Source organism: Abramis brama (genome assembly GCF_963993115.1).
Source record: "Abramis brama genome assembly, chromosome: 19".
NCBI classification, from domain to species: Eukaryota; Metazoa; Chordata; class Actinopteri; order Cypriniformes; family Leuciscidae; genus Abramis; species Abramis brama.
The window spans coordinates 16075023-16091255 of NC_139981.1; the positions used below are offsets into that span (position 1 = coordinate 16075023).

Sequence of the window (16233 nt, forward strand, 5' to 3'; positions counted from 1 at the left end):
ACTTAAGGTGGTGCTTAGAAAACATGTCATGTCATGTCAACCTCAGGACTCAGGAGAATCAACTAACTGCTCTATTTTCTGTTTGAAAAGTAGCTACTTTTCTTAAGTAACGGAAGGGGGCGCGCTACGGCCCGAAGAAACCGTGACGGACTGTCTTTCATTCAGAGTTGTTATATAATTTTTGACCCACCAAGTTTATTTTGCTATTAAAAAAATATATATATATGACATTTAAATAAAAATATAGCTTACATCAATGAAAAAGATACAGTGAGAGACTAGGAAACCGGCTCCTCTTGAACTTTGAATAAAGAAAACGCTTTCCTTTAATCACGTGACAAGAACCCAATCAGCAGCCAACTTCATCACGACCCGGAACTGAACTGATGCCTCCTTCACCAGTCCGTGTTTAATTCTATATTTCAGTGCGTTTTTCTGTCTTGTATAGTGTGATAAAAGCAGCAAACTTTTGCATAGGTGCAATTGTCCTGTCTGGTGGAAAAGAGCTCGAATATGTGTGCAACAGCGATACGAAGACAAAGCTGAAAAAGAGTGCAAGTATGATTGTTTGATGCGTGATCAAAGCGAACAGTCTGACAGTAAACCAGCCTGTCTTATATACAAATTTTAGCATGAAGTACTGAAGCAGTATTGCTGTTTTTATAGCAATAATAATGGCGGCTACTTATAATGTATTAAAAATGTGTGCTGTTGATTTGAAGGCTTCAGATATCTGATAGACGGGTGTGTTTTTTAGCTTTTATTACAGTTATTGGTGTTATTATGATGATATTACATATATCCATGGATCTAATAGATGCACACTATAGTAAGATTGTTTTCCAGGCTGATATATTAACCTATAAATCCATGACCTGCCTTTTGTTATCACTCAGCTAGCTTAGCCATTCACAACAACAGAATAAACCTGATGATTATGAACCTTATTTATACATATACTGTTTAAAGCAACCCAGTATGTCATCTGCACTAATCTAGCAGTTAATAGCATATAATGTTGAATATAATAGCGATGTAATTGTTAATATCAGGCTTTTTCAACTAGGGCTGCTTTATAAACACACACACAAATCATATAATCACGTTGTCACGATTATTTTTCACAATTATGAGTGGGCGATATTTGGCTGGATATAAGGTTGCTATGACCTAAAAATGTTAGATACCATTGAGTCTTTTTAAAAATTCGAGACCACACCATATACTAAAAACATACATAAACTGTAATTTAGCCTGCTTCACGTTTTACAGTAACTCCAGTAAACTGCCATTCGAAATGTCAGCTTTCTTGTTTTTCATCAATCCTTTCATTATTTTGGTTTATCAGTTGGCTTTTCTTCAGTAGGTCTGACTATAACTATAACTTTTATTTTTAGTTCTAAGTTTCACTTTTCTTTTTACAGCAAGTAGTCTGGCTGGAAGTGTGCTTACAGTGAATATGGATGCAGAACTGAACCGGTAAGTTGGTTTTATTTTTCTGTTTTTTAATAGATAAAAAAAAAAAAACTGTCTAAAGCATTTTTATCTGTTTCCTTTGACAGCTGTGAGGGGGGCGATATAACAAAGTCTGAGGGTACAGAAAGTGATCTTACTGAGGCCTTAGGGTGTGAAATAGAGGAAAGTGGTCCAGCAGCTGTGAGTGAAATTGATAAGCTGTGTGAATCAAGAAAATGTAAGGACCAGAATGATGATCCGGAGGACCAGATACAGTCCTCTTTGCCAAACTGTGGCATGGACTCAAAGGCCATCGCTTGTAGAGATGCCAGCAGTAGTAATGATGCAAGCGGTCTGATGAAGCCAAGCAATGGAGAGCAGGCATTTGAATCAAACCCACCAGATGCCAACCTGGACAAGCTGACTTGCATGTCTACAGAGAGCTCAGAGACAAACCTGACCTTATCCGTAAATGCAAGTGACACACCTAGCGTAGATGCGAATATGAGTCCAGCATGCGAAGCGCCTCTGCCCAGCAATTCTGAGGAAAATGCTTCTGACTGCTCTCACTTGCAAGAGTCCCATTCAGAAGTTGGCCCAGTAGACGAGCCCAAACCCCCAATCCCCAGTCCAGAAGCTGTAGAGAATGTCACAAACGAATCTGAAGTGACACCCATGGAAACGGATGATACAGAGGGGCCAAACTCTGGTGCTGGTGCTTTTGTTCCTGAAAATGTTGATAAGCTTGAGCCTGAAAGTAACCAGGCACCGACGTCTTCTTCAGAAAGGTATTGTGAATTTGGGAATATTGCTGTGTATTTCCTTATTTGGAAAATGGTTTTGAAATTAAATATAGCTACTAGGGATGCACCAATATTAAAAGTCTGGCTGTTACTGACAATTATTTTTGTACTTTGCCTGAGACCATTTTGTTGAAATGGATCATAAAAACCACTAAAAATTAAAATGTTTTTTTTTTTTACTTATGAATTTAGACATCACAACAGTATGAAAAATTTATATTAATTTTGAGATTTGCTAAAGATTACACTACTGTTCAAAAGTTTGGGGTTGGTAAGATTTTTGGTAGGAAGTCTCTTATGCTCACCAAGAAATGCAGTAAAAACAGTAATACTGTGAAATATAATACATTTTAAAACAGCATTTTTATTTTTTTTAAAGTATATTTTATACTGACAGGTGACCCCCCCCCCCCCCCCCCCCCCCAAACCCCCATGATACCAATATCACCCAAAAGAACAAAGAAAGGCAAAGGAAAAATACAAAGATAATGCATACTAAATGTGAAAGTCAAATTAAACATACAAAATGAATATACATTTTTAAGTACAATTTATAATCCTGTGATGGCAAAGCTGAATATTCAGCATCATTACTCCAGTCTTCAGTGTCACTGACATGAATCCTTAAAAAAAATAATTTTAATATCCTGATTTGCTGCTCAAGATCTCTATTCATAATATCTAATAAAATGTAATTATTATAAATATTTTTTTTAAATGGTAGCATACATTTAATAATGTTTTTAAATTATTAGTGTTTTTAAAGTGACTAACTAGGTAATCTAAATGCAAAACTAGGCAAAATGACGTTGTACAATTGAATTTCCAATATCAGCTGATATAAATCCAATAACCGATATCACTGAAACCATATGACAATATGAAATAAACAGGATGACAATAATAATGCAATTATATTATAATAATTATTAATAATTAACCATTATAATGCAATAAATTATAACAATGCAAGTAACAGCATTTGTTGGTTGTCTAGTCAGCAAGTGTCAGCAGAGCAGAAAGAGTCGGAGCGGCTCGGGACCCCAGTAGAGGAGCTTCGAAGAATGCCTCAGTGTGGACAGACCCTGCCACACCTCAGGGCAACACACTATCACAAAATACTCATCAGGGTAAGCCACGCTGCTCTTCACAGCGACACTGTGATGTTCTCAGCCAGTGCCTAAGGGCTTCCTGTCAGTTTGAGAATAATACCGCTGTGGATGTCCAAGCAGCTCTACGCTTTTCCCGCACAACATAGAGCTCAGTGTTTTGATGTTTCATTGAAATGATTTGAAGTGGACGGATAGTACTTAAATTGTCCTCACAGAAACTAGTTTTTACTTTAGATTTTACATCACAAGTATTTGAGTCTGTAGCAGACTTTTTTTATTTTTTTATTATTTATTTATACATTTTTAGAAGCAACCAATGAAAGCAAAAATAACCCCTTTGTTTTAAAATATTAGAATGACATACTGACCTGATTAAATAATACCTAGTCTCTCTCTTCTCTGGTTAATAGACAGACCTGCTTAAAGAAGGACACGTCCCCGTTCCATATCCAAGCAAATACCATGATTTCTGGGATGATGTGACTGTAAAGATGCCTTGTTCAGAACATAACCTGTTTCCTGTGGAGAATGAGGTAATGTCTTTTTTTAGGTTAATCGTGCCATTCAATTATATAGACTTTGCACTATTTATGAAAGTGCTGTTTTATTGAATAGCTAATACTGTTTATTAACCTTAATGTGAAGTGATTGTTTGACATAATTACATCATACACTACTGTTATAAATAATTGAATTGAAAGTTCAAAAGAACAGCATTTATTTGGAATAGAAAGCTTTTGTGTCATTGTGAATGTCTTCATTGTCATTTAATGAATCCTTGCTGGATAAAGTAAATATATATTTTTTAATTCTTACTGACCCCTAACCTTTGAGCAGTATAATGCAGGGTTCACCAATCTCGGTCCTGGAGGGCCGCTGTCCTGCAGAGTTTAGCTCCAACCCCAATTAAACACACCTGAACCAGCTAATCAAGGTCTCACTAGGCATACTAGAAACTTTCAAACAGGTGTGTTGGAGCTGGTTGGAGCTAAACTCTGCAGGACAGCGGCCCTCCAGGACCGAGATTGGTGAACCCTGGTATAATGTATATTGTGTATATATGATGTGTATGTGTCTTTTTTTTCAGGAAGGAAGTGTAGTGCAAAGTCGATGGAAGTTGATTCGCTCTGCTTTGGGAAGAGAATTTAAACGTTCACATGACATTAGGGTAGGTTTTAGTTTATCTCTTGAAAACTTAATGAAATTAACTGTCAAATGTCAACACGTGTAGGTATAATGCCTAAACGTAAGAGTTTTGCTAAATAAGTAAGTGAATCCCACCAGAGGGTGGCAGAATTGCTCCAAGATGTAAAGCATTCTTGTTTTTGTTTTTTTGCTTTTCTTGGCTCTAGTTGTCTTATAAATGTTATAGTTTGACCAAAATTGTAGTATTAACTTATTTTAATGTGATTCAGTGGTATATATATATATTTTTTTAGATATGTAAAGTTTAAAAAAATTTGAGGTTTGAATTTCAATGGTTTATATTTAAAAATCACTCATAATTTTACAGGATGCAATATTGAGTTACAACACAGTGCATGCTAAAAGATGGGACTTCACAGCTTTGAACCTTCTCTGCGAAAAGGTAAGGAATACATTTGTTTTGCCTTTTTTGTTTGTGCGTGCGTGCGTGTGTGTGTAAAATAGAGATGATAAAAAAATTAGTGTCCATTTGTCCATTGGATTTGTGCCGAAGTTTCATCATGTAATAATGTACAAAGCATTTGACTTGCCCCATCTGGATCAGTTCAAAGCATCCCAAATAATGTGCTTGCAGATGGTTGATTTGCATATGATAGTGTCATTAGTGGAAATTAAATCAGAAAATAATAAATTAAATCTACGACTTGCACAAACCACTAATGAGTTTAAACAAACTGTACATGCACAAATAATGAGTAATTCAGTTTTACATTATGCTTGTACAGTAAAACACAATTCAATGATAAAGGCAGATTAATTGGGTACTCTGCCAGTGCTAGAAAAAAAAACACACACTTTAAGTATATGTCAAGTGGCCCCAGTTGGTTACATTTCATTTTGTGATGCATTTTTGACGATCTATATCATAACCGCAGTTGCCATAAAAGGAAAGTTTTAATGTTGTGGCGTTAATGAAGTGAGCATCCTAAAGTCTGATTTCTTGTGGTGTGTCACAGTTAGGATCAGAAGGCCCCATGATACTGAAAATGTTCCATCATTGTTTAGTCTGACTGGTTTGAATTTACTGGCACACTAAAGGCATTACGCTCTTCAGTCAAAGAGAAGCAGGTTAGCCTCCAAGTGGATCCGCACCAAGCGGTCCGCGTCTGCCACTTCTGCTACCTCGTCCCCGAGGGTCTCTTTGCATCCAGCAGTAGTCAATTAAGACAGAGGTGGGCACTCAGCATAACGAGCAGCAGCTGGCAGAGGAAGGCCAGGGAGATGAGGGTCCTGTTTACTGCAAATAAACACACTCAACAGATGGACCACGGTCTTCCACATACATAGCCAGAAGCTGGTCTTGATGGTGGCTCTAATAGGGAGATGACATAAGAACGCTTGGGGTTGAGTACTCTTATTCCACAAAGAGCTTGACTTAAACTGGGGCCCTTTGGCTGTTTTCTGCCACATTACTTGTTCTTTGCGATCTTGGCTAACTTGGTGCATCAGTTTGCAAATTTTTTTGAACTGTAGGTACAGAACAAGAATTCTACATCAGTTTTTGCTTGAGTTTTAACTAGTGGAAAATTTAAAACCAGCCCTGTTGCCCACAGAGGTTTAAGACATATTATATGTAATATTACTAATAAAACTATTTTTCACTTAAAATAAAATTGCATTCAACGTGTTGACCAACAGAAAGCTGCTTGCACGGTTTCTGTGGGTCTTGAAAAGTCTTAATTCTCCCTTACACAAATAAAGCCCTTAAAAAGTTCTTAAATTAGAGCAGAAAGTTCATAAAATCATGACATCAAAGGTTGCATGCTTTGCAAAAATTGAATATCTTCCTCAGTATTTTTGTTCTGTTTTCCAAAACAAATATCTAAACATCTTTAAATCAAGATGGGTTTTCTTGAGATGCAAATGAAAAATTAAGTCTTGAAAAATTGAAGTCTTGTCTTCTGTGAAATGGATCAAAATGACACGAGTTTATGCTTAAAACAAGAGCAAATATCGTCAATGAGTTATGAATACTTCCCTTTGAATTAAGTTGATTTTTCTGAGCCCATTGGCAGATAGAGTATTTTGTTCTTGTTTTAATCATAAACTCACAGAAAACATTTTGTCATTTTGTATCTCTAGTAAATGCATCTAAGATTCAAAGGCCCACTGAAGTGCCTGGAAACGCGCAACATTATTCAATGTGTTGACGTAATTTCCACTTAAACAGTGCGGGACATATCGAACAGCTCCTCCCCTTTTTTTAAATAGCCAATATCATTTAGTTTATATCACAGCTCGGCCAGAGCCGTTGAGCACGGTAAAGCCCCAGTTTCCCCCTAATCTCTAACTCTTTCTCCTGATCTCCTCCATATTCCTAAATATAGCTTTCTGTGCAGAATTCAAATGGTCAGATACGTTTTCTGGTAAATGATCCGCTCTGTGCTATCGTGTCTCTGGACTGGAGCAGACTGTGTGCGCTTGCTGCGGCTGTTCACGTGACATTAATGTGAGACCAGACTTCATTTGCCCCAATGGAAAGCATATTTACACTCTGAATTGTTCCCTATCCCCTATAGTGCATTATGTGCCATTCACGATGTAGAAAATAGTAAATGTGTGAACAAGTGACAGATTTTAGCCGCAGCATCAGCGTCCATTTATGATGTAGGGGGTGGGCACTTTAGATTCTAGAGAGCATTTGATTGGACATGAAATCTGATGAGAAGCTAAACTGCAGAGTGATATCATCAAAATCATTGATCCATATTGGCGGAAGTGAGAGACTGTTTTGAATCCTTATATCTTCTAAATGCAAATTTTGTCATTGTATTGGAGCACACTAGCTTATAGATAACAGTAAGGCTAGCATATCCATACTAAAAGGCAAAAAACTTTAATTTTGATTTCATGGGGACATTAACAATATTCAGACATTTGCACTGGAAAACAAGAATTAGGTAGAACATCACTTTTTTTGCTGTGTGATCAGAAGGTACAGTAAAAGTTATTTCCAAATAATTCTAGTGGTTGGGAGCAGAGTGATTCAAGCTACTTTCTTTCCTTTCTTTAAAAAAAAAATATTGATTTATAAATTAATGGATATCTATTGGAAGTTGTATTTTTAAACTCTGAAGTGTTGTTAAAACAACTTGTGTTTCTCTCTCTAGACATTTGCATATAGAGAACATATTGACGTATTGCTTTCCCTTCAATTTATTCCTTATGTTTTCTTTACTGGGTCTTAAAAAGATCTTAAAGTTTTACATATCCTCATAAAACCTGCAGAAACCTGACGTTCTGCGTAAGCTATGCTTCATGTATTTTTATATGTATTGAACCATAGACAAAGGAACTTTTTGACCGTGATATTTCACTACTGTGACCACACTTATTTCTGATACTGGTGATTACCGGCCCGAGTCAATCACTAGGTGTAACTTTTATAGGTGGAGCAAAATTATCAGACAGTGTCCTGACAATACCTGTTGCCCACCAGGCACCAGTTTCATTCTGCTATATTATTGTTACATGACTGAGGATGAGGATGTTTTTGAAGCATAGGATTAAATGGATCTTTTAGCAGATACTTCTATGTAGATAACTTACCAGACACTTTCTTATCCGAAATGACAACACTTTTCATACATGTACAATTGCTGGTTTGATAATGGTAATCATTTTTGCTTTCCATAGTTTAAACCCACAGTCAAGCACATCTTTAACCACTTTAGTTATGTGTGTGTGCAGTCTTTCTCCATGGTGCTCTACTATATGGCAGACATTGTTTAATAGTCAAAAGCATTTCTTTATTACAGTAGTATTCTTATAGTTATGGCTTTATTCAAGATGTCAGAATGTCCCCTCCATGCTTAAGATGATTTGATAGAATAATCTCAGACCTGTGTAAATCAATAGCTGTCGGTGACTTTTATGGCTGAATCAAATTTAATTAACCAGTGCCATTAAATCTATAAGAGAGCCAATCAAAGCCATTCGCAAAGTGCACCGCGTTCTAATGAAGCATGCTTGAGTGGACCGGCTCCTTAAACTGTCCACTTAAGAGCTTGAGCTGTGCCTTTGCTCTTTGGCTCTTGCACGATGCATCTTCAGTGTTTTTCCTTCTCTCTGTTTTTTGCCATAATACTCTTTTCGGTTAGCAAGCATCAACCCTTTAGGGCCGTCCACACTAATGAGATGCATAAATGTGAGAACAATCGCTCTCGTTATCTATACATTTTGATGTAAATAGGAATTAATGTAGTGTCGTTCTCACCGCTTGCAGCTGTTGTTAAGTATGCTGGTGCCCATACATGCACACTTTCCCCTGTGTAAGGGTTATTTATGGATTTGCAATAGTGCCGTTCTCTAAATTGTCTGGGGTATTATTGAATATCATGCATTTATATACAGTATATCATTGCAGTATAATTAAAAGCATAAATATTTATTTAAATACTTTCTTACAGTTGTGTGCCAGCTGTCTTATTTCCCTGCATCAACAGAGGGCACTGGTATGTCAGCCTGGGGAGCTGGCAATTGATTTTCAATTTAAGAGATTAAATGAAACATCACTGAACAGCGGTCAGTTAATAACTGTAAGAGAGTTCTGAATTGTGCATGTCAAATGTGTGCTTGTGCTAGACTGTCAATTAATATATTTTTGCAGCAGAATATAACGCAACAAGACCATATCAGAGTATAAAGGCATCTCTTTACGCAATGCTGCATACTGAACATATGGCATCTCCCTGCTTTGGTTCAGTGTAATGGAGCAGTAGCGCAGGCCTTTTCATTGTATTTTGTCATTTTTAAATTTAGAATATAATTTTTAGTTATAATGTCATTTATAGTTGCATGTTTAAAATGTGAAATAAGAAATATATAAACATTAAATGTATTAAATGCATCTTTTAAATGCACCAAGATTCATCCAGGGTCGTGGAAACCTTGGAAATATCAAATTAAGTTATGGAAGGTTCTATAGTGAATTTACATTACTCAAGTGATTTCTAGTTATACATTGGCTTTGTGAGTGCTTTAGCAAAGCTTGCTGCCAAGCATGATGTCATCAGTGTGTTTTTTGAGGCTAACTGCCTTTGTGACTCACTGCGAGACAAATGTTCCTGTTGGGTGGAAAGTGGTCGTCTTCATTTGGACCGAACTATCGGTCCATCTGAACAAATTTTTAGATTGGTGTTTGTCGTATTGGAGTCTCATGTAATGATGGGTATGATCATTTAAATATTTGATTAAATATCTGGTTAGGGTTTTGGTGGCTGAGATGTGAAGTTGACTAGCAATTTGCGGTGAAACAAAGATGTTAAAGCAATATTCTGCACGAGTATCAAATATGAATCCCATTATTTCACAATTTCAATTAAAGCTCAAGAACAACAGAATAATTTACAGTATTGTATACACCACATCGTCCCTACAAGATGTGCAAATAAAAAGCCTTTCTGGTGTCTTAAAATTGTGCAAGACTCCAATAATTGTCACAAACTTGAGCAGCTTCCTGGATTTTGATTGACAACAGAGGTGTAATGGCTATGGAAAGCAGCAAAATACAAATTAGGAACTGTCTTGTCATAAATTGTAGTTGAGCCTCATCCCTACCCTGAAATGAAAGTGTCAGAGCAGTGGGCTCTGATAAATTCACTCTACTGGCTCAGTGCACAGAACTCCACTTCAAGCCTATAGCCCTCCGCAAATGCCTTCGCCTACACAACCATCTTATTTCAGTGTCTCAGAACTGTGGGATTCCCTGCAGCCATCACACAGTGTGTTTGTGACCTGCAGAACAGCATACTGACCTGCAGAACAATGCGTATTATGGAAATCATGCTATGAATGAAACTGGTTGATTTTCAAGTGAGAAATTATGGTTGGTTTACATAGGATATTAATCACCCTATTCTTTTATTTTATTTTATAGTTTTTTGGACGTTTGAGATGGTTCACCCACCCACACTCACACTATGAAAATCAAATATGTTGTTGTGTACCTCATCGACTCATTTGTATGGACAAAAACTATTTAAATATTCTTGAAAGAAAGAAAGAACGAAAGAAAGAAAGAACGAAAGAACGAAAGAACGAAAGAAAGAAAGAAAGAAAGAACGAAAGAACAAAAGAAAGAAAGAACGAAAGAAAGAAAGAAAGAAAGAAAGAAAGTCAGGTTTGGAGCAACATGAGAGGCGAGTAAATTAAATTTTTTGTGTGAAACTGTGAACTATCCCATTAATGCCCAGACAACTCTGTGTAAAATACCAAACATAATGTCATGTACGCATAATGTAACCTCACCAAGAAAAATCTATTTATTCTCCTTTTATACACTCACAAATCAAAAAAAAAAAAAAAAAAAAGCAAAAATAAATAATGACTTCGTCCACCCTAAGAATTCTTATTGGTTGTATTTTGATGGAGATTGTAGTATGTTATATAACTGGTTCTGGTTGGGCAGGATAAGGGGAATGAAGGAGTTCATTTGATTTAGTGAGGTCTAACTCCTGCAACCTCAGCTCAGGCCCATCCGGCCTGTCAGCTCTCCTCACTTATTAGACCCAGAGGAGCATTTTACGATGTCAAGCAGGTCATTACTTATGACAGCATTTAGTCAGGCCTCCTTTGCGGGCGTATAAATGCTCCTTGGTTAAATTGTCAGACAAGGTTTCCCGTCCAGAAGAGCCCGCGCCTCTCCTTCCTCAACCCATTTGCATCTGTTCCAGGAATCCCATTTAATCAGCTGAGCACACCCAGTAACCTTGATGAAATGGGGCCCATGACTGAGCGCGCTGCCAATCGCAGCCAATATATTTATAAATAAGTGTGTAGTAAATCTGTGTGATGATAAAACAGTAGCGTATTTATTTTTGCTGAAATCATAAAAGGTTGCTGAGCTAGCGTATGCTGTTTTGACACCCTTAGCTTCAGAATGAATATCACGAAGCGGTACTGTTTGTCTGATCAGATCTACGGTGGCGTTGGTTAGCCGTATTTTAGCTAAGATGAAAAGTGCAGTGAGAGCTTTGTCTTTATTTCCACCTCAGTGAAGTCATAGACCAGTGGGAGCTCTGCAAAATTACGTTTTTGTAACCTCTGTGCTGTAGATCAAGCTTTGTTACTACCTCTGCGGATATGAGTGAGATTTTTTTTTTCTTGCACTGACTACACTGACAAACCAAGGGATTTTATTTATTAAACTCCCTGAATTCAGCTGTTTTGATGCTCCAGGCAATAGAGAGATACAATGATTGCTGGGATTGCCCATCGAAACTCCATTAATAAGGTTAATATTACATTTATTGTGTTTTTAGTGCACCTCAGGCTCTATGCGTTTTATTTGCAAAAGTTGAATCAAGGTTTTTTTTTTCCCAGCAGCCCAGAATGCAAACAATTTTTGTTCACCTATTGATGTCATTCTGACACCATGGTGTCCTATCGTTTTTTTTTTTTTTCTGACACCTGAATAATACTGTCTATGACAAGTCGACAGCTTGGGTTCAAGTGTCTTATTCAACAATATGGCTCTTTTTTCTGACAGTTGTTTTCCATTAAATGTTGTTTTAGCCCCAGGAGCAAAGAAAAGGCTTCATTATTTATTCTATTTTGTACCAGACAGTTGACATTTTGATTTTTTCTTTTTCTTTATTAGTTTGAGGACATAACATGGTAATGTTGTCAATCTTTAATTGGTAATAGTCAATGATATGATTTGTTCTCTAAGCAAGAGGTATCACTGCAATGAAGGCATTCATAAGATTGTGTTTAGTCACAACAATTGAATAGACAAATATACACTACCGTTCAAAAGTTTCAGCAATGTTTTTTAATAGAAATTAATACTTTTATTTAACAAAGATGCATTAAATTTATCAGAAGTGACAGCAGTGAGTTTAACGTTGTTACAAAAGACTTCTATTTTATATACTTTTTTTTAACCTTTTATTCATCAAAGAATAAAAAAAATGCATTTTAGTTTCCACAAAATAAAGAAACTGTTTTCAACATTGATGTGAATTGAATGATCAACAATTGAAATGATTCTTGATCACCTATTCAGCATATTAGATTGATTTCTGAAGGATCATGTGGAGTAAAGACTACTGAAAATTCAGCTTTGCCATGACAGGAATAAATTACATTTTAAATATAAATATAAAAAAAAACATATTTTAAATTTAAATAAATTTCACAATATTACTGCTTTTTACTTTATCTTCAATGGAATAAATGCATACTTGGTGTACATTTAAAGTATGAACAGACCTGTTTCTTCATTTGTTTTTTTTGTTTTTTTATCCATTGAATGACCTCTATCAGCTGCAGCTATGAAACACATTTAATCTCTCTCTTGCAGGGTATGGAAAGTTATGAAGTAAAGCATCTCTTAAACGTCACATTGCCAAAGATGGTGAAACTGGTTTTGGATACGCCCAAGATTTGCACCCAGGTAAGGCACACAAAGTCATATGGTGTCCTTCACATTGGCTGGGACACACACTCAGGTTTTGGGGCAGAAATAGATCAGTAGTGATAATCATGTCTGGCTGGTACAGGTCAATGGGCCCAGCGTGCTGCGGTGTAAAACCAGTGGCTAGTGAAGGACACTTCCACATGAGCACAACAGCCTCATTAGGAGCTGCACGAAAAGAAGCCATCCGTCAGCCTAATTTCTGACAGCAGAACAACACTGTTAGGGGAGATTTTCTTAAATGCGTCCTAATTTATTTATTCTTTCTTTGTAAGATTCCAAAGTACAATTTGGAGTGACAGGTTGCATATTAAGCTAGAATTGATTTAACATTGAAAAAAATAAAATAAAATACACTTCAATATACACTAATAAATTTAGGCAAGTCAAGTCTGGCATTTGCACTGGCATTTGCATTTAAGAATTAAAGGATTTTTCCCTTAAAAAGGAACATATCTCCTTGCTCAGCTGCTCTCTTTTATTTATGTACATTTTATTAATGTTTGCATTGATTAGTCATCTATACTGCCCTTAAGTGTCTTTAAGTCCAATCAGTAGAGATGGATGATGCTCTGTGTAAATGCTGCTGGCTGCTGGTGGGATACAGCAGGGCACCTTAATTACTCCTGGCCATTTGCTTAATGTAATTCTGTCTCCCTGTTTGGTCAATTGCTAAACTAATTATCTTTGCCTCTCTCTCCTCTTCCACAGCCAATCCCACTGCTTAAGACGAGGATGAATCAGTCCTTGACCATGTCACAGGAACAAATTGCCTGCCTTCTTGCCAATGCCTTCTTCTGTACATTTCCCAGACGCAACTCACGCAAGTCCGAGTATGGCAACTACCCCGAGATCAATTTTTACAGGTACTGCCTCCTCTTCGGTGGCTTCACTCTGGAGACCTGTTACATATTTTGCAGGTCTAGTTATTGATTGTCTGAGGTTTTAGATTTCCATCCAAATTAGGGTTTATATGTAGGCTGTGAGGTAAGTCACGACATGATTTAATTTTGCTTCCCGTTATCTAGTAGTCTGTTTCTATTACATTTACAATGGATTTTTTTTCTGGGCCTGTTAATGTGGCATGTTTAGGCCTCACGTTTCAAATTTAGTGAAGGCTCCACTTTATCAAAATTACACTCCTACACATTCACAAATCCACTCATTTTCATTTACAATGAACATTTGCACTTTTCCTTACTTTTCCATCATTACATCCAAATTTCTATCATTTCCATCATCATTGATCCTTCAGACTGCAATTTTTGGTTGCAGACAGTGTGTTGTAAACTCAGTCTTTGCCATATTAACTATTTTAGAGTTTCAAGACGTCCGCGATGTTGTTAGAAAATAAGACTTCTTTTAATGATCTTGGTTGACTTTGCACTTCCTCATTCACTGTTGTTTGGTTTGATAAATTTTGCCTCAGTGTTTTACAGCGTGAAGAGAGAATAACATGTAGGAGTTTCTCTCCCCTCTTAAAATGCAGCTCTACAACAAAGCCACTCATGTGGTACAGTACTTAAATCAAGTCTTTACAGGCTGATTAAAACAAATGAATGAGATACTAGAGAGACTGATGTGAAATGCGTGGCCATCCATCTCTCGTCTGTCATCGTGTTTACTCGGATGTCTTCCTCTGTTGAGCAGGATCCCCCTGTATCTGTAGCCAGTGCTCATCTCACTGCATGGGGATGTTGTTTGTATTCAACAACAGTATATCGAAGTGTGACAGCGGGGTAAGATGTGTCTTAAACTAGGTATCTGTGCTGCCATATGGCCAGTCCTATAGTTTTTTTTTTCTTTTTCTCATATGGCCAGATATTCTGAAGAGCTCATCATATACAGCTCCCTGTCACAGAGATTCAAATGATACAGGTGATATTTATTTAGGCTGTATCAGGTAGAATGAGTTTTGTTAAGGTTTATACATATATTTATATAAAAAGATTAGTATTTTTAAAAAACTACAGTACACACACACAAATGTTTTATATTACATTTCTACACAGTTGTAACTGTGGGTAAAGTGTGCCAGTATCCCTTCAAATGATAAAAATTACTATTACCAAATGTAATATATATATTCTGAATATTAGACCTTGTCCTGGCCTGTATGAAAACGTAAATGATGTGCTGAAAATGATGACTTATCTGGTCGAGTTGTCTGACTGAAGCACTGCTTTTTCTAAGCAAAACAGGAAAAGTGACAGCCATAAGATAATTGTAGATAGTGTTATAATACTGTGGTGCTGTGCTTTGAGTTTTGAGTGGTACTCTCTGTTTGTTCCACCAATGGAAGATGGGAAAATTGTTCAGGAGACCTGTTTGAAACTATTTATTTTAATTTGATGATGGTAGTGGAGCAGAAATGAGACACTTCCTCTTTAATATGGCTAAAATGGCTTCTTTTAAAAAATTGCAGTCAAATATTGTCTCAGCTGTAATGAAGTTGTTTTCATGCAAGTCAGAGTAACAAAACCATCCTTTAAAAGCTCTTTGGGAAAACCGTCAGTGGTTCATAGTGGTGAAGAACGCAGCCCTCAGTTTTACTCTGTCATGCTGAGATGGCTATTGATTCCCCAGGCACTTTAAGTACTTATACAACCTCCTAGACATACAGAGGATCTAAATATAATATATTTGGCTTACATTTCCATCCATTGCCTTGTTTCTACCTTTATTTTCCCTGCTGGACATACTCAAAGTGCTCTAGATAATGAAGGTCTGAGCGATATCAGCATTAAATCTAATTGGTCATTCAGGTGAACACAGTGATACACCCTGTGTACCAGCATTCTATACTTACAAACAATGTTGCCATGCTTCTTTGTTTTTGTTTTTTTAGCATGATATTATTTAGGACAATGTGGGCCGTGGCTACAGCGTGCCGCAGAAAACAAGTTTCAGCAAGACCGCAGAGTATCCAGACGTGCGGATCGTTACGGTGCGGCCCACTTTAATTGAGTGACTGTCCATCAGTTTACTCATTGGCTTGAGCACTGCCGCTATCAAGCACCAGGCAATTTAGAGATTGCTTGTTTGGCAGAGCTGTCAAAGTCTGCCCTCTGGGAAATGACATATAGGCAGGGTGAAGATATATTTACTTTAGTTTCAAAATGTGCACATCAAAGCAAGCTTTCCTACGCTGCGGTACACCTGCAAAACTATGAATACAGATCCACCAATGAGATCTCAGCAACTGACGTGGTTTCTTGAAAGATTCAGTTTAATTATA

At 36.9% G+C, this 16233-nt stretch overlaps 1 protein-coding gene across 2 annotated transcripts in view; it reads left to right on the forward strand.

Annotated features, from left to right (window-relative positions):
• The first annotated feature begins 374 nt into the window (after positions 1-374).
• Positions 375-16233, forward strand: part of parga (poly (ADP-ribose) glycohydrolase a) — a 32392-nt gene continuing 16533 nt past the window's right edge. Inside the window, exons 1-9 of one of the 2 annotated variants that reach the window (XM_084092708.1) lie at positions 375-558; positions 1425-1479; positions 1563-2243; positions 3256-3388; positions 3781-3903; positions 4458-4538; positions 4884-4958; positions 12882-12974; positions 13707-13861. In XM_084092708.1, the coding sequence (XP_083948834.1) occupies positions 1460-1479; positions 1563-2243; positions 3256-3388; positions 3781-3903; positions 4458-4538; positions 4884-4958; positions 12882-12974; positions 13707-13861 (1361 nt within the window). In that variant the 5' untranslated portion in view covers positions 375-558; positions 1425-1459. The remainder of the gene's footprint in view (positions 559-1424; positions 1480-1562; positions 2244-3255; positions 3389-3780; positions 3904-4457; positions 4539-4883; positions 4959-12881; positions 12975-13706; positions 13862-16233) is intronic. The other variant, XM_084092709.1, reaches the window with a different exon arrangement.